At 36.6% G+C, this 24,221-nt stretch overlaps 3 protein-coding genes across 3 annotated transcripts; 2 read left to right on the forward strand and 1 right to left on the reverse strand.

Annotated features, from left to right (window-relative positions):
- Positions 1-321: 321 nt before the first annotated feature.
- dharma lies at positions 322-3,119 on the forward strand. Its single transcript, XM_051863642.1, has 3 exons — positions 322-819; positions 904-1,091; positions 1,195-3,119. The coding sequence occupies exons 1-3, from the start codon at positions 510-512 to the stop codon at positions 1,291-1,293; spliced, it is 597 nt and encodes a 198-aa protein (XP_051719602.1). The 5' UTR covers positions 322-509; the 3' UTR covers positions 1,294-3,119.
- Positions 1,507-15,512, reverse strand: clip3 (CAP-GLY domain containing linker protein 3). The gene is given in 15 exon segments (XM_051863641.1): positions 1,507-3,895; positions 4,014-4,086; positions 4,692-4,756; positions 5,654-5,777; positions 5,938-6,072; positions 6,559-6,705; positions 6,846-6,981; positions 7,099-7,167; positions 7,169-7,336; positions 8,677-8,795; positions 9,046-9,207; positions 9,449-9,542; positions 13,271-13,410; positions 13,597-13,745; positions 15,354-15,512. Coding segments are annotated over 14 exon segments (1,617 nt in total). The 5' UTR covers positions 13,727-13,745; positions 15,354-15,512; the 3' UTR covers positions 1,507-3,840.
- On the forward strand, positions 13,850-24,097 carry LOC127495584 (cytochrome P450 2M1-like). Its single transcript, XM_051862519.1, is given in 8 exon segments — positions 13,850-14,048; positions 18,063-18,185; positions 18,309-18,673; positions 18,883-19,059; positions 21,430-21,571; positions 21,640-21,827; positions 21,953-22,094; positions 22,264-24,097. Coding segments are annotated over 8 exon segments (1,518 nt in total). The 3' UTR covers positions 22,446-24,097.
- Positions 24,098-24,221: the final 124 nt, after the last annotated feature.

A 24,221-nucleotide genomic window follows, 5' to 3' on the forward strand; every position in this document is an offset into this window, starting at 1 on the left:
TTTATCGAGTATGTAGTATTAATGTAGCATCCACAAATGAAATTATAATTTTATATAAAAAGTTAATCTGTTTCCATATGCGTTTTGCGCTTTATTTATTTATTTTAAATAATAAAATGAAACCTTTCAGTAAATCGCTTTTTAATGCATAGAAATATTATGGAGACACTATAACAAGTCTCATATGAGACCTATTTATCATATTAAACCATAATTAAACTACTGCATTAAAGTTTCTTGTAGTATCGAAGTGTGATCAATAAACATTACAGGTGTATTTCAAGTGTCAGGTTAAAAGGGTTTAAGGATCTTCAAAATGTGGATCTTCAAAAGGTAATTCCTTTGACTTCCACCTTTACAAAGAGGTGTTAATGGACCGATATTAAATACATTAATACCTCAGTTAAAAAGATACAGGGGGTACAAATACAACTCTCTGACTCCATGTCATTATTAAGACAGAGCAAGAAGTGAAGTCAACACCAGCTTCTCTAGGCCCCTACTTGAACATGGCAACTCAGAAATTTTCAGACTTCTCTATTGATTACATCTTGGGAGATGCCAGCAAACAAACAGCAGAAACACCTGGAGTGGATCATCCAGCATCTTCTCAGGATTTCCAAGGGCACTTGACCAACCTGGACCTGCTCTACCAGGATAGATCTAGAGGTCACTGTGACCATGCAGCACTGGTGATGAACTTTCCAGCTTCATCATGGGCGGGAATGTACAGCTGCTGTGGTGTTCCAGTCTCATATTATCAACCACCTTTTAATTCAAATTACTATGCAGGTCAACAGTGGCCTTTTGCCGTATCAGGTATGACTTTTTTCGTTTGTTTTTTTTAAACTTTGAGTTTATTTTTATATTGTTTTTAATTTATTGTTTTAAAATTGCCTTCAGGTTGTGAAACAGTTGAGAATCACTTCCACCAAACTGTAGCTCAGAGACAGCGCAGTCGAATCCGAACGGTTTTCACCGACAACCAGACGGAGCAGCTCGAGCGGCTCTTCGCCATCACGGATTACCCGACCGCTGAAACCCGGTCGGAGTTAGCCAAGAACACCGGCCTCAGCGAGGAGACTGTGCGGGTAAGATAACGCTCTCTAGCTCTAACAATATATCATACTTTGTACTAACGTCTCTATCTGAATATAAAATAACTAAAATTCGTTTATTTTTATTTACTTTTAGGTGTGGTTCAAGAATCGACGAGCACGCAGAAAGAGACAGACAACCTGCCCTGACAAAAACTCGAGGCGCGCTGTCGATGGTCATCAGGAATCAGATTAATTTATAATTGAAACATGTCAACACAGGCTCAATGACTTTTTTAATGTTGTTTTTCGAAAGCACACTTTTGTTTACAGTTAAAATGTACATTTTTTAATACAAATAAACATTTTCTCAGTGAAATACACGAGTTTTGCTTATAGGCCTATTTGTATGGATGGATGGATGGATGGATAGACAGATAGATAGTCAACCAAAACAACACAGTCAAACTAAGTATAAAACACTAATGTTTATTAGTCATATATCCATGGTCAGGATAGAGTTTCACTTTAAGTAATTAATAGGCTTTTTTTTCATGCTGATATACTGTAGGAAAAAGAAACCTGCAAATGTATACACAGCATGCAGTACAGTTATGTTGTCCATCAAATCCAGAACTGAACTCATGAATAAGATCCACGTTAATCCGATTTACAGAGTATAGTTAACATGAAAACAAAGCACGGGACATTAAAAAAGTACCTTGTGAAATTATTAAAATATATATTTTCTCAGACGAATAAATGTTTACAAATGAACTATACCAATTACACAACTGGATAGAAAATGACAGAAAGCTTTGCTGACAATGCTAGATGTCACACTGAAACTCTTGAAAGCGTGGAGGGTGAGCCAGTCTGCAAGTTACTTACATATGAAATTTCAATTTACAGTCATACTTTTACTCTCCTTTTGGCATCAAAAACTTAATGTGACTTGTCCTGAAATCCAGGTAAATAACAGTGATATATTGATGCGTTGTACAACTTTAAGTCACCATAAAGCAATATACTGTACTCTATAAGTCACAAAATGATAATGCACAATTTCAGGTTTTTTGTGAGCTGACCTTTGCACTGTATCAGAAGATGCACTATTCTACTCACTACAGTGTCATATGCTAAACCTACCACACAAATTCAAGAATTCTTCAATGAAATAATGGCATGGCGGCTGAAGAAATCAAAAGCTGTCCAGACCTGCTCAAGCAGTACATTTTCAATTTCACAAGTTGCTCTTTTTTGTAAATCAGTGCAGTTGACCAAGTGTTCACAAGATGGAGAGTGCACAAACCATTGTTTTTTTATTCTCTCCTTAACAAAATCTGCCCGCTCTGTATTGATTTCACCTATACTGTTGGATGATCCCAGGTCATCTATTATGGACAGACACTTTTACTCATGCTGTACTTCCATAGGTGGTAATAAAGTAGACAGATTTCTATCCATATTCATATAGCATGTTGACACAGAGTAAATATTGCTGTTATTACCCACACACTTGATTACAATATCATAAGCACATATTGTTTTCACGACCAGGATTTTAAAGAACAGCATTTACAAAAATGATGGAGGGAGAGTGAGACGGGATAGGTAGTCTGGCCTAGCAGCTCTTGTAGACGATAAATGAAGATTCATTTTTAATTTTTTGTTAAAAAATAAATTGTACTTCACTTTAAACTATACTAGATGATGCAAATGCATTTAATTATTATTTAAATTTTTTTTGGGTGAGAGAAACATGATTGTGATTGAATTTGTATGGTTATTTGGGTTTACAAAATAGAATCCTTTAATTTTCACATTGTTTTATTTTTATTTATTTTTTATGAAAGGTCAAGAACGAACATGCCTCCTCTTAAGAGTTTTTGGATGTATGGTTCTTAACAGTACATTATTTTGGCGTAAAAGATCCAGTCATTTAGCTTTTGCTATATCATGAAGCTTGCGCTTTGGTCTTGTGGGAGATTTTAATTGAATGAAATGTTATTAACTTATAAATATCTAAAGCAGGCCTCTCACCTCATTTCAGAGCAGTTTATGACCTGAAAACGTGCCCATGCCTGCTTATTTCATGCAACATATTCTATATTTTTTTATCTGAACACTTAAAGTTTCACTGTAGATGAAAAAAGCATTGGGCTCAGATGACAAAACCCTGTTCTTTTTCACAATTGGCAGCATGAATATTTTCAAATTGTGATTACTGGATGTTTTTTAGATGTTTGCTAATAATATGTCGCCTACTAGTTCATTTAAAGGCATATGAAACTTAGAAACCAAAGTTTATACATTATAAAATACTGAAAAGTAAGACAGTAAAGGTGCATAATACAGCAGCATGTTTCCAAAAAAAAAAAAAAAAAAAAAAAAAAAGCACCTTTACAAATTAAAACAGACATACAAGCCTACTTTTGTGTATCATGACTGTATTACCAAGCTTGAATACTGCCAATAATCTACCAACAGTGGTTTAGCAAAAAACCAGAGCAGATAAGAGAGATATGAATGGCTTTTAGTGGGGATGATTTTCCCATATTTTGATTTCATAAAAGATTGTTCGTCTATAATTCAATCATCGGAATGCAGGACGTTAGTTACTTGACAAGGCACTATTTTTTTGCTATTGAATTGCTGTCAAAGGGGTGGGACAGCAGTCTGGATATTTCGCAGAGAGAAGCACATATGAATAATGGAAGTACACAGAGTAGGTGAGATTTTATCTTGAGGAGGAACACAGAAAGAGGAGGGGGAGATAGAATTAAAGATGTAAGCAGTGGATTTAGGACTGCATCTCTGCACGGAGCATCCAGGGAAACCAGCAACAGAACAGCAACCTGCTACAACAGAAACGAATCATGAAAGTAAAATGCTGCTTAATCTTGCAACACAGAATACATTATAGATTCACAGCTGCAGCCAAACCGATATATTATTCGTGGGACACAAGCATACCTGGATATGGAACTTTCAGATGTTATGTCTTTCGGAGATCGCACTGCATTAAAATTCCGCTTCGGCTGGGACACTGTAGAGAAGAGGAGGATGAAACATTACAAACATGTAACTGAGTCTGCCATGTGGGACTGTTGTCTATTGCATATTGCATAAGTATATTTCTGCTCTTTACTATAAGCAATCATGTAGTGAACTAGAGTGGAAAAACTTCTTATTGCTATTACACATTATGTCCAACTGACAAGATACACGCAAAATGACGATAAACATGAACTTGGCTCGACGTGACAAGACTAGATGGATGAGACTCTCCAACAGCGGTTACAGGGAACAATATATACACAAGACCAATGAGCAAACAAGGGACATCTGTGCACAATCAAACAATGGACCAATGAGAACAAGACAAACAGACAAGAGAACCAATCAGAACAGGACACATAAAAAAGGGAAGCACATGACAGGATCACATGAGGAGCAAGGGAAACGCATGACAAACAGGAAACATGACCATGAGAAAACTTCAAAATAAAAGACCTGAAACATGAACATGAAACAAAACCAAAACTAGACATGACACTCTGATTGTGAAAAAAGGGAAAGAACAATACATATTTTTCTGTAAATGAAAATATTTTCCACATTGATAAACATGCTCCTTATCTTTGTACTTACTAGTCACCTGGTGGACTTTCTTCACTAGTGTCCCATCCCCCTGGGGATCTTTGGGCCCTGCAATTCTGCAAGATTAAAAAAAAAAAAACAATTAAAAAGTTAAAACATACTGTTGATGATTTTTGGAGACTTAATCTAAGCAACTTCTGCATCGTAATGTGTATTTCTATGTCTGTTTGGTTTCATTGTGTTTTGGTTCTGTTATCCTGTTGTAGTTTGCATGTGTTCCCTAGTTAGTCTCCTTTGTTTCATTGTCCGGTATTGGTTATGTTAAGCGTTATTTCCTGAGCTTCTTCCTTGTGATTCTCTTACATGTTCCAAGTGGAATTTACTATTAATGCTCCTTTTGTTATCCTTTGGGATTGTGCGCTTACGAAAGTCTACACAGCGTCTGACAAACAAATGAATATTTAAAGTTACATTTTACTAACCCCCGGTTTTACAGACAAGGCTTAAGCCTAGTCCTAGACTAAAATGTATGTTTTAGCTGTTTCAACTGAAAGCAACTTGCACTGACATGTTTAAAATATGTCAGTGTCATTATTTTGTCTGAAGATGCACAGCAGTAATGTTTTTTTTTTTTTTCTAGATATGTTTATAAAAGCTACCTAAATATCCTAATTAAACTAAGGTCTAATCCTGGCTTAATCCAAGGCCATTCTGTGAAACCAGGCTTAAGTGTCCCTGTTTTTCAGCTTTGGAATTTGCTTATCTTACACCAGATGGTTTCACAAAGACCACTTATCGTAGATGGTCTTTTAGCACATTTGCTTAGGCCCCACCCCTAACACTGAAGTACCTGAAGTACCTTATCATTATCCTTTCATAAATAGTGAAACCTTCCTGCAAATGCTTTTGCGATCCAGGAATAAAAGTCAAGTGGAAGGCAGTGTTCTGTTCATATTCTTTAACCAAAACAGCAAATCAAAATCGTGTAACTGTAAGTAAGTTGAAGATTGTACCTCTGAACACGGGAAGGTGGTGCAAAAACCCCATATTTAGGCAAACAGTGGAAGTAACGCACTCCGAATACACTGCCATCATGCTTTCCAGTGGGCTGCTCCAACTCCACACCAAACCAATAACCTGATCACAAGAATGCACACACAAAATACTAAATACTCATGGCCCAATATTGTACTTGTATAAGTCATTTCATATTAGTTATTAGGAATCACAAATCATCATGTCAGACTTCTCAAATCACTATATTATACCATTATCTTAGACCTTCATATAGACATACCAGGGGCAAAGTCTGTCTTTCCAAAAAAGCGGACAATCCCTTGTTTTTGGCCTGCCACCAGCACCTGATCCCCAACCTCAACGTTGACTCCATCAGGATCCAAACTGACCCCGGACAGAGACTTCTTTCTTGGAGCTAGTGGAGAAGCAAAACAAATGTGGAACTCAGATGACAAATCAAAAATAAAGTTTTTAATAAAAGAAAAGTCTTCTAAAATCAGAATATTAGAAGTTTTCTGAAGGATCATGTGAAACTGACAACTAAAGTAATGGCTGTTTAAAATTCAGCTTAGCAACCACAGGAACAAATGACATTTTCAAACATATTAAAATAGAAAATAGTTATTTTAAATTGTAATAATATTTCAATATTACAATATTTTTACTGTATTTTAAATGCAGCCTTGGTGAGCATAAGAGACTTCTTTCAAAAACATAAAAATCTTTATTATTCCAAACTTTTGACTGGTAGGGCAGTATTATATACTATTCTATGCTTTAGTTTAAGTGGTCACACATTAACCAGGGTCTAAACAATGATTTGATAACAATTTGATAGAAGATGAACATAGGACAACACAGAATCATTTTACACATATCAAATAGATGAATTATCACTCACTCTTCACACGATCTTTCTCTTTTTTCTCTTTCTTGATCTTGCCGGTGACGCGAGACAAATCCATGCGAGGGGTTTTTGGGGTGGAGGTGACCGAAGAGGGGGTCTGCTCAAGAACTTTGCTGATTTTTGACACAGGGGCGAAGATGCCTGAAAAATAGACATGTATGCCAAATATAAAACTCTAGAAATCTGATAATTTCATCCGAATACTCAGTCTGAATCAACAATTTAAGCTTGCTGTTGTCATTACAAATGGCTTTAATAATACAGAAATGAAGAGAACACACCTTGTTTTGGGGAGCAGATAAAATAGCGGATCCCACCCACACTCCCGTCATTCTTGCCCTCCGCCTCGTCCAGCTCAATACCAACCCATTGCCCGCTAGCAAACTCAGTGGTGCCACAGAAACGGAGGGTGCCAGTCTGCAGGAGAGAGGCATTATGTTTTATATAGCCTAATATCTTCTCTAAGGACCTTCAGACTTTTTACACTGCATCCATTCTCCAAAGTCTTTAATACACCGACTCTCCTAAACTAACCTTTGTGTCATCCAGCACCACACGGTCCCCTAGTTTGAGGCCCAGGGAGGAGAGCATGAGGTTGCCAGGGGATGTTGTCATAGTTAGGCAGGGTGGCGCGGGGTAGGTTACAGCTGAGAGGCACGGCGTCCAGCAGCAACTGTTTCAGCTCTTTAGCCACCATGGCGGCTTCAGCTTTATCCAGACTCATGTCCATGGGGTCAGGGACAACCTCAGCAGGCTCTTGACCCTTATCATTCTGTAACATGCAGAGAGTTTATATTTGTTAGTGATAGTCTAACCAGGCCAACATTTATCATTTTAAGATTACTGAAGAAAAAAGATTTTTGTTCTTTATAACTTTCTATTCATCAAAGAATCCTAAAAAAAAATGTATCACAGAATCCACAAAAATATTAAAGGCCCACTGCCTTGGAACGCACAGCATTATTCAATGTGTTGACATAATTTCCACTGAAGCAGGAAGACAGGGCGGGACATATCGAACAGATCCTCCCCTTTTTTAAAATAGCCAGTAGCGTTTTGTTTATATCAAGGCTCGGCCAGAGCTGTTGAGCTCGGTAAAGCCTCAGTTTCATTTTCTTCTCCTAATCTCCTCCATACTGCTTAAAAATATAGCATTCTGTGCAGAATTCAAATGGGTCTGATACGTTCTCTGGACCGGAGCAGACTGTGTGCGCACTGTGGCGGTTCGTGTGACACTAACATGAAACCAGACTTCATTCACCTCAATGGAAAGCATAATTACACTGTCTTAATTATTCCCTATCCCCATATAGTACACTATGTGTCATTCACTATGTAGAAAATAGTACATGTGTGAACAAGTGACCGATTTAAGCCACAGCTTCAGCATCTATTTATAATGTAGGGGACGGGACGCTTTAGATTCTAGAGAGCATCTGATTGGACAGAAAATCTAATGAGAAGTTGAAGTACAGTGTAATGTCATCAAAATCGTTAATCCATATTGGCAGAAGTGAGAGACTGTAAGTTTTGAACGCTTATATCTTCTAAATACAAATTTTGTCATTGTTTCGGAGCACACTAGCTAGTAAGGCTAACATATTCATACTAAAAGCCAAAAAAGGATTTTGGCGACTTCAAGCAGCAAAGCTGTTTACATTTATGCATTTAGCAGACACTTTTATCCAAAGTGACTTACAAGAGAGGAACAAAGCAATTCATCAAGTAGCCAACAATATTCATAATACACAATGCCAGTTATTAGACAACTAGATTAGGAAGCAAGCTAGAGAAGAGGATGTGACACTGGAAACTGGAGCAATGGGTGCTAAAAATTTAATTTTGCCATCACAGGAATAAATTACATGTTAAAATATTTTCAAATAGAAAACAGTTATTTCAGACTTCTTTCAAAAAGATAAAATCCTACCAACCCCAAACTTTTGTATATATACATTGGGGCACATTCTAACATTATTTGGCTACTAGTGTATTCTGAAATACAGAGCAATGACAATGGTCTGAAACACTGATTCAAAATGAGCTGAGTGGATTTCTAGCAAAGCCAATTAGACTGATTAGCTCAAGCGCAGTTTAAATCATCATGCTCACTCTGACAGTAGGGTTGGCTCCATGCTCGAGCAGACACTTGACAGCACCCAGGCAGAGGTTGGAGGCGGCGATGTGCAGAGCTGTGCCATGATAAAAGTCACTGCAGGTGGAGTTGAGCACTGTGTAGAGAGAAGAGACACAGACACCCTGCTTTTAGTGGAAAATATAATAAGATGCCAAATACTCAGTAGCCACTTCATCATTTGCTTCTGCGTGATACTTGACATTTTCTAAATGACTAACTATTTTGCATTTTCTACCTCATCTTGTGTGTGAGAATGTGGCTAGATTGTTTCAAAAGCATCTGTCTACTTGAAAAGTTCAGATGCTATCATGAATACAAAAACTTTTTATGCTTTTGGGAGTCACCTTTAGGCTTGCAGGCTTTGAGCAAAACGCGAATCAGTTCTGGCACATCGAAATAAGCTGCATAATGGAGGGCGTTCATGTTGGTCCAGCGACTGCGCAGACTCACATCAGCTCCCAGAGCTATCAGCTGATTGGACAGCCGCAGCGCTGCCTCAGGATCACCTGAGAGGTAAACACCTTGTTACTACAGGAACGGTCACATGCTGCAGGCTAGATTTGCTTTTATATTGTCAGCAAGTGTGAAATGCACAGCAAGGTTTGAGCTTTTAAAGGATTAATTTAAAACTAGAAGTCATTCAACTTTAATGATCTAAATAACAAAGAAATGTCAGATTTGGATTGTGGATTATAAGGCAAGTCAGGGCAAAAACCTCCAACCGTCACCAACTCAAATGTCACTTACCTACTCCGTGAGCCCCTGCTTTGCAGCAGTAGTGGAGAAGAGTCATATCCGTCAGGCCGTCACGGTCATTGACATGGCAACCTCGCTTTAAAATCTGAAAGTGATAGTGACAATGTGAAACAACATCAAGAGATGATCAACTTCCATGCATCTGGAAACCAATTAATAACTACTGCAGACTCGCACAGCAATTCTGGTCTTGAGTAGATGAAGTTTTTCAAAAGCAAATGGGCCTCTTTTAAAGCTGGACGAGAGCCATATTAGTGAGATGCACTCTAATGATGAAAAGTTAAGTCAATTAATGTTTATTACAAGTGATAAAAGAAGCCTTTATGCTGAGTCATCCTTAACGTCACATTTTCTTAATGTATAGCAGCCATTTTGTGGAAAACTTCGTTGTTGATACGAAGTTTTATTCAGTAATGAGAGTGCAACATAATTGAAAATTAACACGTTCATTTGCACACCAAAAGATAATAGAGTTTCATAAAAATGAAAAATATGAAATCACAAATTTTGTATCCTAAATTCTGTTTTTAAAAATCTTCACAAATTTAATCATTTACCTGAGATTTTCCTGCTGAAAAATACAACTTAAAAATATAGCTGCAAGCAGCGATGACGGGCCCAACCCCCGCTTGCACCACCTTAGGGAGACTGTGCACGACAGGCAATATGCATTTTAACTGGGTGAATGTAAAAGGATTATGTCAAGATATGACACTCTTCCTGTTTCCCTTTTTGTCATTACTTTAACCGCCGCCATGGCAACAACAATTCAAGATATGCTATAATCGTTTAAAGCATCTTCAGTGTCAACAAGCCTAAGTTGTTTTTTTGCTGAAGTTGATTCCTTCCTGTCCCTCAGACAAGTCAGGTTGGTCTGCTTTGATAGTTTTCCTCTGAGATCTGTAAGGCTAACATAAACCAGCTAAGACCTTTGACTGGCTTAAGCTGGTCTTGTCACAAGGGTTGTGAAACCTTATAACCTTATGAACTTATGAAACCACTTATTTTGATTACTCATCATCACAAGTCAGACTCACAAGGCCAGATACTGGTGGTCAGTGAGAGTTCTTCTTCAGTAAAATCTGACAGGTGGGGCTGATTTAGGGCAGAACTCAATGAAGAGATCAGTCAAATGTAGGAAGCTTATAACCACTGCCATCAATCCCTGCAGCTCTACTACCTCTAGGGACACCATTCTACAGCAAGGTACCTCCTTCTGCATTACCCCATACATCTTTATCTTAGCCTAAATTTTGTTAAAGCACAGTTTGTGTGTGCCTGTGCTATATATCGGAGGAACTGAGATAAATCACTGACAGTACCAAAACATCCTGTGCCTCAAACAATAGCGCATGGCGCAAGCAACACCAAGGTCATTGATTTGATTCCCAAAGAATGCATGAACTAACTAAATGTAAAGTGTAAGTGAATATTATGTCCCTTCCTCAGTACAACGTGTAAAATGAAAACTAAACCGAGAAAGATTTTCAGAAGTGGGTAGTCCACTGACATTCATTTACCTGTACTGCAACCAAAGTATTTCAGCAAAAGTTAATATAAGAGTTAATATAAAACTTAAGGCATGGCAAAATAACACATCATTCCAAATGTCTGTACTAGTGGTTCAACGGATCACAAAACTTACAATTCGGATCATATCACGGTTATTAAGTCACGGATCGGATCATTTTTCGGATCAGCACAAAAAAAAAAAAAAAAAAAATAATGGGGGGTGGGGGGTGACTTTGCATTTATTACTTAAGCCCACTTTAACTACTCCGATACCACAGCAGAAACTACTAGCCTAAACTAATACATTATTAAAGGCAAGTGAACAGACCGTAAAAAGAACAAATACTGTACACCAATTACAAGCATAGATAAATACAACATAGAGTTACAAATAAAGTGTAAGGTCTAACTGTAGTATTAATTTTCGTGTACAGAAATGTAATAATTAAATGTAAAATGACACTGTTCACTGTATAAATTTAATATAGATTAATCTTTGTTAAAGCTGTGTTATGTTGTTTGCTTTACATGACAGACAACAGCAGGTATTTATAGGTTGCTGTCACTTTAAGAGTAAGACCCCATGCACGCACACATCTGATAGATACACATCCGAATTCTCACCTTGTTCAAACAAGACATAGCCGAATGTGTTTACGAGAATACTTGCCGAGAGGGGTATTTTGACTGACATAATGCGTGTATGTGTCCATCCAAGTGCATTGAGGAAAGAGAAAGAGAATCCGTTTAACCACTAGTCTCTGTACTCAAGCATGAAAATGAAAAAAAAAATGATTAAAAAGAAAGCTGAGAAACATCTTATCAGACATGCATGAAACAACTCTAAAAAAAAAAACAAGTTTTTAATTTTCAACAAGTTTGGACACAACACAAGGATTAGAAACTAGACTCTATCCTCAAAATAAGAAAAACCTGCTGCTGAATAGAAACTTGATACACCTCTCTATACAGGGCCAGCCCAGGCTCTGTTGGTGCCCTAGGTGAGATTTTACACACCCTTACCCCCAAAGAATGCAAATGCCTTTCTTTCATATGAACTGCAATTTGCTATAATATGATTAGTGATAAACATTAACATAATATGAAGTAAATAAATGGTGATAATAAACAACAAATCTGTAACAAATCTAGAAAAAATAATCACTCAAGAATTAAACAAACTACAAATGGACCAAAAAAAAATTGACAATAAACTAGCCTATTATCTGTCATCTCCATTTTTGAGCAAACACTGGAAAATGATTTACATAAACTTTAATGACTGCAATTCAGGAATGCTTTAGACTACAATCCTAGTCATTGGTTTCATTTAAAGAAGACCAAGAGTTTTTTGGTCAAGTAAATGCTAGTAACAGTATAACTGAAATTTTAAAAATCATTACAGTTTAAATGTATTTTAAAGAAAATACACTAACATTGCGGGTCATTTTTGCTTGTTATAAACTGCAAGTAAAGTGTAGTTTTTCCAGGAAAGAGGTTCTAAAAAAAGCTATTTCAGAATAGTATACACATCGATGTCTGCCATGAGTAGTTGTTAACTATTTTCAAAAGCATAGTTTAAGTGGCGAATGCTGATGGCAAAACTAATACCCTTGGTAAATGAGCGTTCATAACGTGTTAAGATGCATCATAATCACGTCATGATGTAAATGCGTGCAAAAAACGCTCCATTTAAAATCACTAAAAAAGCTGTCAATCATCTCAGAATCAGCTCATCGGGATTTCACAAAGTTCAGTTATAATCAATGAGCCTGTCTACAGTGCACAATAAATCTCCTTATTTACATCATGTCGAACTTCGTTTGTTAAAATGAGAGGGTTCGCGAGATGTGAGCATGCAGAAATCAACGCAGAACAACAACTCCGGTGTTTTGAGCAGTGAGTAGATTCTGACTAAATCAAACACATCTGATTGGCCACTGCGTTCAAGAAATCAACAGACATGTCTGTGATTGGCTTCATTGCTCAACACTGCAAAAACACACTGTAAAATAGAAACCCGTCTTCAAATCCGGTCCTGCCTCTCGTATGGCGCCCCCCTATCATTTTGTGCCCTAGGCAACCGCCTGTGTGGCCTATGTCAACCTGTCTCTATATCTGTAGACATTTAATTTATTTATGGTTCACTGTCTTCATTCATTCAGTATAAAACAATGCTATGTTTCAGCAAGATTGCATGAATATGTTTTGTTAGTTGCCCATATTTTTAGTAGGTTTCTTGTCTATACCGCTGGCAATTTCAGAGCAATACTTTGAAAGCTTTATTAGACGGTCTCTCACCTCATTGCCTATGATGTCAATCTTGTGTTGAACTTGTGGAACCCATTGGCGTATAATGGCGAACAGCTCTGGGATTGTGGTCCGAGAGTCTGTCAGAATCTCCATGCAGGCTGGATCATTTGGATCAAAGAAGGTAAACGCTGGAATAGAAGCAAGTAAAATGCAGGATATAAATACAGGGATTTGTTAAAACAGACAAAAAGATGGTTACCACTACTGTACAATTGGTAAAATTAATCCTTTTATTTTTATCTTCAGGTTTAGATTTCTTTTTGTTATTTCTATAATATTTTTGGGTAGATCTGACTGTTAGTTGAGAAACCCACCATAGTCCTTGGGCAGTGGAGCCTGTGCAGATGGATGCACTATGGGTTTCTTGCGGGGTTCATGAACAGGGCTGATGAACTCAGAGCCCGGCTGGGCCTCTTCCACCTCAGAAGTTTCCTCTTTAGTCATTCTGCTTATGTGATTGGGCCTGCACATACATTCATATATATTCATACAGGTATCTTTCACACTCTCAAAATTCTTTTTGTTTGATCCCTGCTCAAAAACAAGAGTGAGAATAAGTGATATGAGATGTATGATCATGATCCTCTAGTCTACTCCACAGATATTCCTCTCTGTGAGGCTCTAAGTTTAGCATGGAGTCTGGTGGAGCAGACGAGTGACTCACTGCTTCCAGCACTGTCTGTTGGAACAGACGGGAGTTCGGGCTTCACAAGCAACTGCGCCATCTTACTGGAGATCCATGTTCAATATAACTCGCTAAGCTACAGTATGTGCACTTAAGAATCACCACTTTGAACCTACATTTATTAAATTAATTTGGAAGTTACACTGAATATTGGCAAAGTAGACACTAGACAGTGAAAAGCTATACATTTTTTTTCACATGAAACCAATAAATTTGATCATTTTTACCATCTAAATTTAAAATGCCTGCAATTTATGTGATCAAGGAGAATATTAAAACTACACTGCATCTCAAGTACAAGATAACAGAGAAAAACATTGAACATCCATTGTCATAACAAAATCAAAATACTTATTCATGTGGTATCTTCAAAAGCCAATTAATCATAATCTTATATGATAGATATCGCCCCTCCTTTGATTTTACATTGAGTTCAGTAAAGATGTATGTTCGGTGATAATTTTTTCAGACTTCATTGAGCTTTTATTGCGATCCCTCTTAATGCCTATTTCACAAAATGTCTAGGTACTCAGTATCTGATCTGCTCTGAACACTATTTCATTAGGCCAATGATCAAAGTGAATATGAGCTTCAGCGTCTCTCTAGCTTTTTAATAATATATTATGTATTCCTCCAAAGGTTTTTTATTGCAGCTGGAATATTCAAGCCCACACATTAGCTGTTTGTGGTAGTGCTTTCAATGTCCTTCTATTGCATCAGACTGTGGGAGACATTGATGGTGTTTCTGCACAACAAAGATGTCAATTAAACAAATAGACCTCATGGTAACAGATTTTTGTTAGTTGCAATGATAATTGGCACTTCAATCAGAATTCAAAACTTTTTGAAAATTATAGCTTCAGAGTCAATTTAATCGAAAATACAGGCAATGATGCACTTAATAATGGACTATACAGGCAATAAAATGCAATCTCATTATAATGTTTTACTACAGTTCACTACAAATATTGATATGATTCTTTAATTTACTTTAATAAGAATAAGAAATATTATTTAAAGGATATCTGAGCTGCCAGACTGCTGAATATTTAATTCTACCAAAAAAGGGGCGTATTCAGAAATGGATCGTGCACAAATGGAATTGACATTGTCTTCAATCTCTCGATATTATTGATTTAATCTTCGATAAATAAATAACAATCATCTAAAAACTGCATCTCGTGACTAAATTTATACATGCAGGTGCACTGCGTCCTTGTATTCTCTTATAAAGCATGTCAGTCTTGCCCTGTGTCAACAAGAAAACATGGACGCTCCGTCACGCAGCACATGAAAAACAAGCAAGCTTTTTTTCTCACGCGGAAAAACATTGCCATTTATATTTTGCAAAAATTCGTTGATAAAACGAAATAATATCCGTCTTACCTGATAACAAGCCTCAAACCCGGGATTTCTTTCCCCTCTTTTGTCAGTCGTTGTTGTGCTATGGAGGATGGAGAGGATGCTGCGCCTTGTCCTTCTCTCTGCCTGCGTCACGCTTGTGACTCACGGCTGGACCACTCTCCTCTCTCCTCTCTGCTTCTCCTCAACCAATCTTGATGCTCGTTGCAGAAGAACTTGCTAGATGAATCCTGCTTTTTCAGTTACAGTTGTCAAGAGACACCTGCCATTTTAAATGAACGGCAACATCTGGATTATTATACAATAACTTTAATGGCTGGGTCCACATTTAAAGGGAATTTCTGTCAGTAATCTTAAGCCCGGGAGCAACTGAAGCAATTGAAAATTGTATTTGGCGCCTCCAAGCACAGCAAAGCGTCAGCTATTTTACAATTTTTTAAATAAGACGCACGCTGATCCAGCAAACAAGGAACTTTCTCATAACGTTGGCTTACGTTCTGCCAAGGTTCTCTTAAAGTTATGAGCAAATTATTCCAGTAAAGTTAATAGAGCGTTGGTTCAAAGTTATTTGGTCTTTAATAATGTTCTCAAAACATTTAACAGTTAGCAAAAAAAAAAAAAAAAAAGGTAAAACAAAAACATATAAAAAAATTACATATAGGCCTAATTATACATCGTTCAATGGAACGTTTTTTTCCTGAAACATTTTAATTGGTATACAGAATAGCCTATTCAGAGAATATTCAAAAAATAACATTCCCATAATGTTTCCAAAATGATAAAATGAAATGTCCCCTCAACGTTCACATAACCATAAAAAAACGTTTTTAAAACATTCAAAAAACTGGACGTTTTGAACATTCAGAGAGCATTGAGAAATAAAGTTTTCATAACTTAATGGGAACGTTAGCGAAACGTTCTTATAACATATTTTGTTAGGTGGGAAGGTTTAATCAATGATGTAGCCTATCTACAATAAAGCCTGTTTTGTCGAATTTGTTTAAAAAAAAACACTTGCACAGGTGTTGCTATGGTTAACAACTGTTTGCAAACCTGTATTAGCGCATTGGTTTTGTAAGAAAAATCAGATTTTATGCTCTTAAACCTCTGGTACTGTTCGCATGTAGGTCAAAAATTACAATTTTTTTTTATTTCAGTGAATTGATTGTGCTATTTAGTTTGATAATGTTTTTTAATTAATATTTTGCATTTTTAGGAGATTTTATGGTACTAAATTATATTTATGCAGTAGTTATAATCTATTTATTCACTTTTTGAGCATAGACCTGAAAATAAAATTTCCAACTGTCATAAATATTGAATGCTTTGGAGCACAGATTTAAAGGGATAGAAAAACCCCTTTAAGTCCCCTTTTTTGTAAGAAAAACCCATCTGCCGGAAACTAGTTATTTTACTTTATAAGGTTTTAAATATGGATATTTTTCTTACAAAAACCCATCGCTTTGTTTCAGAAGGCCTTTATTAACACCCTGGAGTCGTATGGATTATTTTTTATAATGGATGGATGGATGCATTTATTTTGGGCTTCAAAACTTTTGGGCTTCCCGTTCACTAACATTATAAATCTTTGGAGAGCCAGGATATTTTTAAATATATCTCAGATTGTGTTCATCTGAAAGAAGATGGTCATATACACCTAGGATGGTTTGACGGTGAGTAAATCATGGGATAATTTTCATTTTTGGGCGAACTATCGCTTTAAGTTTGGTCTTTTTAAAGACGAAATTTTATATTTATTGTTATGAAAATTTTTATATGAAATATATATTTTCCAAAACACGGTTTACTCTAAAACTGTGAGAAAATCAAAGCCATAAATCTAAAAAAGCTGTGTTCCAAATTTGAGGTTGATATCTCAAAAAATGAGTTTTCAGTAAGATTTTTGGGCGCAGTACCAAACATTTCCAATAGATGAAATTCGTCTCCCATTCATTTGACTGCAAACAAAACAAGTGTGACTATTTTTTCAGGACCATTTAACCTTTTCAAATCATGTCCATGATTGGTAACCATAGTTAATATACCATTTGTGGACATGACAAAATTTTCACAGAATGTTCCTCCAAAACATTACCAGACTTTAAAGTGGGTGTTTGTGTAAAGATTAACAGTTAATAGTTAACAGCCTGTTGTTAAAGGTCAGTATTCAGTATACTATAGTTCTGTTAATTAGCAGTAGCTGTCTTTTCTTTGGATGGTTGCTTTCAGGACAAGGATATACTGGAACTGTATTTGTGACAAGACCTATGCTGGTAAATGTGTTAAGTGCACAGAACTAACTAAAATAAAGGATTTTAAAAATAACTAATTTCACAGTAAAGCATTGAGGGTATTTTTCTTTACTGTAGACTCATCAAATCATCTCTAGGTAAATATTGGATAGAACACATTCTTGATTAACCCAGCAAGTTAGGTTACACATTTTGATCCAGCCAAATTTAGAGTGTAGTTTGTAGCTGAGACTCTCCTTCTTTTTTTCTCCAGAGAAAATTAAAAATGCAAGTATATTTAGAGGGCTGAGTTTTGTGAACACAAAGGTTCCCTTTACTGCTGTTGCTCAAAGATGAATTGTGCTTTTACATTTACTCTGAATGCTGACTAAAGCACACTATAACTCATATATCTCATATACACTTGTAAATAAATAATACTTATGGTTTCTGAAACTAGCATCTTTCATCTGAACTGTTCTTCCTTTAGCTCAGTAAGAAGTATGGCTCTGTTGTCGTATCATTTCTGGACATGAAGCCCTAAAGGAAACTATGATTAGTCTTGATGAGGAATTCAGTGGCAAGGCCGAATATCCCCTGGTCATGAAGGTCACACATGGATATGGTGGGTTCACTTGCCTAATGTTGAAACACTTCTGGGAGTTAAAGAGAGCAGAAACAGTTTATTTACCATTTTTGTTTATAGTTAGAAGACAAGAAATGCTGTTAACATTTTCTCTTTGCGCAGGTGTTCTGTCCACCAGCGGACACAGATGGAAGGAGATGCGAAAATTCTCTCTTATGACTCTGAAGAGCTTTGGAATGGGCCGCAGGAGCATCGAGGAACGTGTCAGGGAGGAGGCTGAATATCTTGTGGAAATTATTAAAAAATGACATGAACTCTAAACTCTTCATCTTATTACCTGGATCTTGTGTTATTTTCCCCTTAAAGGCTCTGCATTCAGCCCTGCAGACATGCTGTCTAATGCCGTGGCCAATGTGATCTGCAGCATTGTCTTTGGCCATAGGTTTGAATTTGAGGATCTACAGTTTAAGTTTCTCCTTCAGACAGTAAATTCTGTCTTCGCAATACTCAACAGCCCTCTTGGACAGGTATTGCACTCCTAAGAATTTTTTATTTTCATGTACTGTTGATTTTTGTCCAGGACTAGTTATCACACTGGGAAGTTAGAGATATAGCTATAAGGATTATATATTTTATTAACTAAGGTTAAGGTTTTGAATCAAAAGTCCAATCGACCTACACGCTAAAGTAAAAATACCTCATGCATAAATAACTTTCTTTTTTTTTTTCTTTATAGATCTATAATGTATTCCCTAAGCTAGTCAGTCTCTTTCCTGGTAAACACCACCAGCTGTTTAGAGACACAGACAAGGCCAGAGAGTACTGTAAACATCAAGCCAGGGCTCGGATGAATAATGTGGATCCCTTCTGCCCACAGGACTTCAGTGAGGCCTTTGTGGTAAAAATTCAAGAGGTAAAAATGAATCGAAGCATGTACTTCCTTAGCTTTTTTCCTGACAACAAACAGGTCCACTTAAATATTTATTTTAAATACAACCCGAATTCCGGAAATGTTGGGACGTTTTTTTAAATTTGAAAAAAATGAAAACTAAAAGACTTTCAAATCATATGAGCCAATATTTTATTCACAATAGAACATAGATAACATAACAAATGTTTAAATGGAGAAATTTTACAATTTTATGCACAAAATGAGCTTATTTCAAATTTGATGCCTGCTACAGGTCTCAAAATAGTTGAGATGGGATCATATTTACCATGGTGTAGCATCTCCTCTTCTTTTCATAACAGTGTGAAGACGTCTGGGCATCGAGATTATGAGTTTCTGGAGTGTTGGAATTTGGTCCCATTCTTGCCTGATATAGGTTTCCAGCTGCTGAAGAGTTCGTGGTCGTCTTTGACGTATTTTTCTCTATAGGTAAAAGATCTGGACTGCAGGCAGGCCAATTCAGCACCTGGACTCTTCTATGACGAAGCCATGCTGTTGTAATAGCTGCAGTATGTGGTTTTACACAAGGCCTTCCCTGAAATAGATGTCGTCTGGAGGGGAGCATATGTTGCTCTAAAACCTTTATATACCTTTCAGCATTCATAGTACCTTCCAAAACATGCAAGCTGCCCATACCCTATGCACTTATGCACCCCCATACCATTAGAGATGCTGGATTTTGAACTGAATGCTGATAACACACTGGAAGGTCTCCCTCCTCTTTAGCCCGGAGAACACGGCATCCGTGATTTCCAACAAGAATGTCAAATTTGGACTCGTCTGACCATAGAACACTTTTCCACTTTGAAACAGTCCATTTTAAAGAATTAGTCCACTTTTAAATAAAATTTTCCTGATAATTTACTTATTAAATTAAGGTTTTTGATGAAAACATTCCAGGATTATTCTCCTTATAGTGGACTTCAATGGCCTCCAAACGGTTGAAGGTCAAAATTACAGTTTCAGTGCAGCTTCAAAGGGCTTTAAACGATACCAGACGAGGAATAAGGGTCTTATCTAGCGAAATAATCGGTCATTTTCGAAAAAAATACAACTATATATGCTTTATAAACACAAATTAACGCCTTGCACGTGCTTCCGCTTTCCGTATTCTCCAAAACGCTTATGCTGTATGTCCTATGCCTTCCCTATTCAACTTACGGAAAAAAGCGAAACTGGCTCCGCGTTCGTTCCGTAAGTTGAATATTAAGTATATACAGTTGTATTTTTTTCGAAAATGACCGATTGTTTCTCTAGATAAGACCCTTATTCCTCGTCTGGTATCGTTTAAAGCCCTTTGAAGCTGCACTGAAACTGTAATTTTGACCTTCAACCGTTTGAAGGCCATTGAAGTCCACTATAAGGAGAATAATCCTGGAATATTTTCATCTAAAACCTTAATTTCTTTTCGACTGATGAAAGAAAGACATGAACATCTTGGATGACATGGGGGTGAGTAAATTATCAGGAAAATTTTATTTAAAAGTGGACTAATCCTATAAATGAGCCTTGGCCCACAGGACACGACGCATTTCTGGACCATGTTCACATATGGCTTCATTTTTGCATGATAGAGCTTTAGTTGGCATCTGCAGATGGCACGGCGGATTGTGTTTACCGACAGTGGTTTCTGGAAGTATTCCTGGGCCCATTTAGTAATGTCATTGACACAATCATGCCGATGAGTGATGCAGTGTTGTCTGAGGGCCCGAAGACCACAGGCATCCAATAAAGGTCTTCGGCCTTGTCCCTTACGCACAGAGATTTCTCCAGTTTCTCTGAATCTTATGATGATGTTATGCACTGTAGATGATGAGATTTGCAAAGCCTTTGCAATTTGACGTTGAGGAACAATGTTTTTAAAGTATTCCACAATCTTTTTATGCACTCTCTCACAGCTCTCCCCATCTTTACTTCTGAGAGACTCTGCCTCTCTAAGACATCCCTTTTATAGCTAATCATGTTACAGACCTGATATCAATTAACTTAATTAGTTGCTAGATGTTCTCCCAGCTAAATCTTTTCCAATTTTCTTGCTTTTTCAGCCATTTGTTGCCCCCGTGCCAACTTTTTTGAGAACTTTAGCAGGCATCAAATTTGAAATGAGCTCATTTATTGGATAAAAGTGTAAAATTTCTCAGTTTAAACATTTGTTATGTTATCTATGTTCTATTGTGAATAAAATATTGGCTCATGTGATTTGAAAGTCTTTTAGTTTTCATTTTATTCAAATTTAAAAAACGTCCCAACATTTCCGGAATTCGTGTTGTATTTCATTCTGCTTGAGAGACTGCAGAATAATTATTGTATTAATTATGCTGTTCTCTTTTGCAGGAGAAAGACAAGTCTGACACAGAATATCATTTTGAAAACTTGGTTTCTTTAGTATGGAACTTGTTCAGCGCCGGCACAGAAACCACTTCATCCACCATCAGACACGCTTTGCTTCTGATGATGAAGCACCCAGATGTTCAAGGTGAGGTCAAACAAATGCTTCTCTTCCCAAGCATTAAGTGTGTTTTTACTTTGACTTGTTCTGTACAGAGCATGTTCAGCGGGAAATTGATGAGGTTGTAGGAAAGGACCATTGGCCCTCCATTGAAGACAGACAGAAGCTGCCATATACAGATGCTGTAATTCACGAGATACAGCGCAGTATGGATCTCGCCCCCATCGCTGTCCCACACAAGATGATGTGCGACACTGAATACAATGGTTATATCATTCCTAAGGTATTCTGCACTTTAATGCCTCACCATTACAATGATATATTTACAGAATGTTTATTCATATATTCAGTACACAAAATGAAAAGATTAAATCTGTCTTTCTGTTTTCAAAATAAACTTTCTTGTAGGGAACAATGGTTTTTCCACTGCTATCCTTTGTGCTGATTGACCCAAAACGGTGGAAGAACCCAAATTGTTTTGATCCTGAGAACTTCCTGAATGAAGAGGGCCAATTTGTGAAGAATGATGCATTTGTTGTATTCGGCATGCGTGAGTTAATTGTGCATATTAGACTATAAAAATGACACATGCTAAATAATTACAGTTCTTGTTTTAGTCATACTGGGACAAACATAACCTCACTGATTGCTTAGTGGTTGCCTTTAAAAGGCAAAACACAGACAATAAAATTGTTGACTTTTGTGTGCTCTCTTGACAGGCAAGCGTGTGTCTCGTGAGGCTCTGGCTCGCACAGAACTCTTTCTCTTCTTCACTTCCCTCCTTCAGCACTTCACCTTCAAGGCCATGGTGCCACCAGAAGAGCTTGACACAAAGCCTACAGCCTGCGGTTTTGGCCGCATACCCCACAGATACGAGTGCTATGCCATTCCTAGGATATAGAGGAAGGAACAGTCCACAAAGGCTGCATGCAAAGATTAGTCATTTTACCTGCATTTTCCTGCAAATACTACAGCTACTATTTTTTGATCTTCCTACAATAAGACATCCATACAGAGCTTATTCCATGTGGAAAGATTGGTACTTTCAGTGAAAATGTCTATTGAATTGCACACAGATCGTCTTAAAAAAGATTGTAGTAACATTTACAATCGTATCTGCAATCAGAATTTTGTAGAGTGATTAAAAAACTTACGAACTGTTTTTTATGAAAAACTGACCAAAAACTTATTGGATCAGGGAACACAGTGCTGACTATACAGTTTTTTGTAAATCATATTTTTTTGTAAATCATTATATTACAGTCATTGTATATTAAATATATATATTTAAATATATAATAATTGTGTGAAAAAATATGAGAAATTGTACATGACTGAGATGTGGCTGTGGCTATATTAAATACACATTTAATATACCTCAAGAGTAAAAAGATTAGCTGCTGTCATGTTAACTGTTGATAAAATGAGAAAATGTATGGCCTTTTCACAAGATAGCAGAAATGAGCATTGCTCAATACAGGTTTCTCAGCCAAGGTCCACAAGGGGCCTCTGCAAACTTCTTGGTATTGTTAACATTTATAACAATACCAACATTTATATACCAACATTTATAACAATACCAAAAGTACATTTCTTACTTAAGCTAATTTTTCATCTATATTTTTTGTTTTTATTTAAAATTAGACATATCTGATAACATTTTAATCTCCAATCTGTTGTTTAGCAGTTTGGGTATTTCTTTAATGCTTCACTAACTATCAGAAGACACTAACCAGGTTTAAATTCCAGTTGCGCAGATAGGGTTCGTTGTAACACTGCGTTACAATGTGCCCCACTATTAGAACTATACTATTCTATACAGTTATGATACAACTGGCATAATCAACTTTTATGAATTTCTGTTGAGAAACCATGGGGAAAAAGGTGAATAAAGACTGAGAGGAAGAACATCCAGAAAATATTATTTCAAGAAATGTTCAGCATTTGCATACTGGCTCATCTATTTGTCTCGTGTTCTGTGAGAGCTGTGATTGGAGTGTTTTTGTTCAGCTCTGTGTTTTTCTGAATGTCTGGATATGTTTCTTCATCTGTTTGCCTGTATTCTTTTTGACCAGTGCTGTATAGCTGTGTTTTGCAGAGTGTTCATTGTTAATTAAATCATATAACATTTTTAGCTGTCATATGGTCATGTTACAACGTGCCCCACCTATGGGGCATGTTGTCACATTTCACTTCCCTTATTTCGGTGTAAATAAAAAAAAAAAAAAGTATACACTGTATTAATGAAACAAAGCCACATATTTGTACCAGACGTGTGAAATTAATGTGAAACAAAAGAAATTCTCTGAACCCTAAGTACATTTACACAAACTGAGAAAGTCAAAAAGCGTTAGGTTGCTACTTCATTAAACTTACATCATATTCTTTATTTATTTATTTTTTAATAAATAAACATATTCCTTCAAATGTCCAACACAACAACAAAATCAATTATGTCTAATGAAAAAAAAAAAAAAAAAAAATCACAACTGGAAAACGAATATGTTATTAATAAGTTCCATTAGTCAAGTTAAGTAATATAACTCGTCTAATTCTAAGTCTCGAGACCTTTTGCTTGCAGTTTTTTTTTTTAATTCAAAAATGATTCAAACGTCTTCATTTGATTAAAAAATAACAAGTTCGGCTGCTGCCATGAATGTCAATGTATAGCAAGTCT

The sequence above is a fragment of the Ctenopharyngodon idella genome, chromosome 15 (assembly GCF_019924925.1).
Source record: "Ctenopharyngodon idella isolate HZGC_01 chromosome 15, HZGC01, whole genome shotgun sequence".
NCBI lineage: Eukaryota > Metazoa > Chordata > Actinopteri > Cypriniformes > Xenocyprididae > Ctenopharyngodon > Ctenopharyngodon idella.

Excerpts from the sequence above, each read along its gene's own strand:
- dharma (XM_051863642.1), top strand. The coding sequence starts at position 510 with ATGGCAACTCAGAAATTTTCAGACTTCTCTATTGATTACATCTTGGGA. Across the intron at positions 820-903 it reads GTGGCCTTTTGCCGTATCAG|GTTGTGAAACAGTTGAGAAT; the intron begins GTATGACTTTTT and ends AATTGCCTTCAG. Across the intron at positions 1,092-1,194 it reads TCAGCGAGGAGACTGTGCGG|GTGTGGTTCAAGAATCGACG; the intron begins GTAAGATAACGC and ends ATTTACTTTTAG.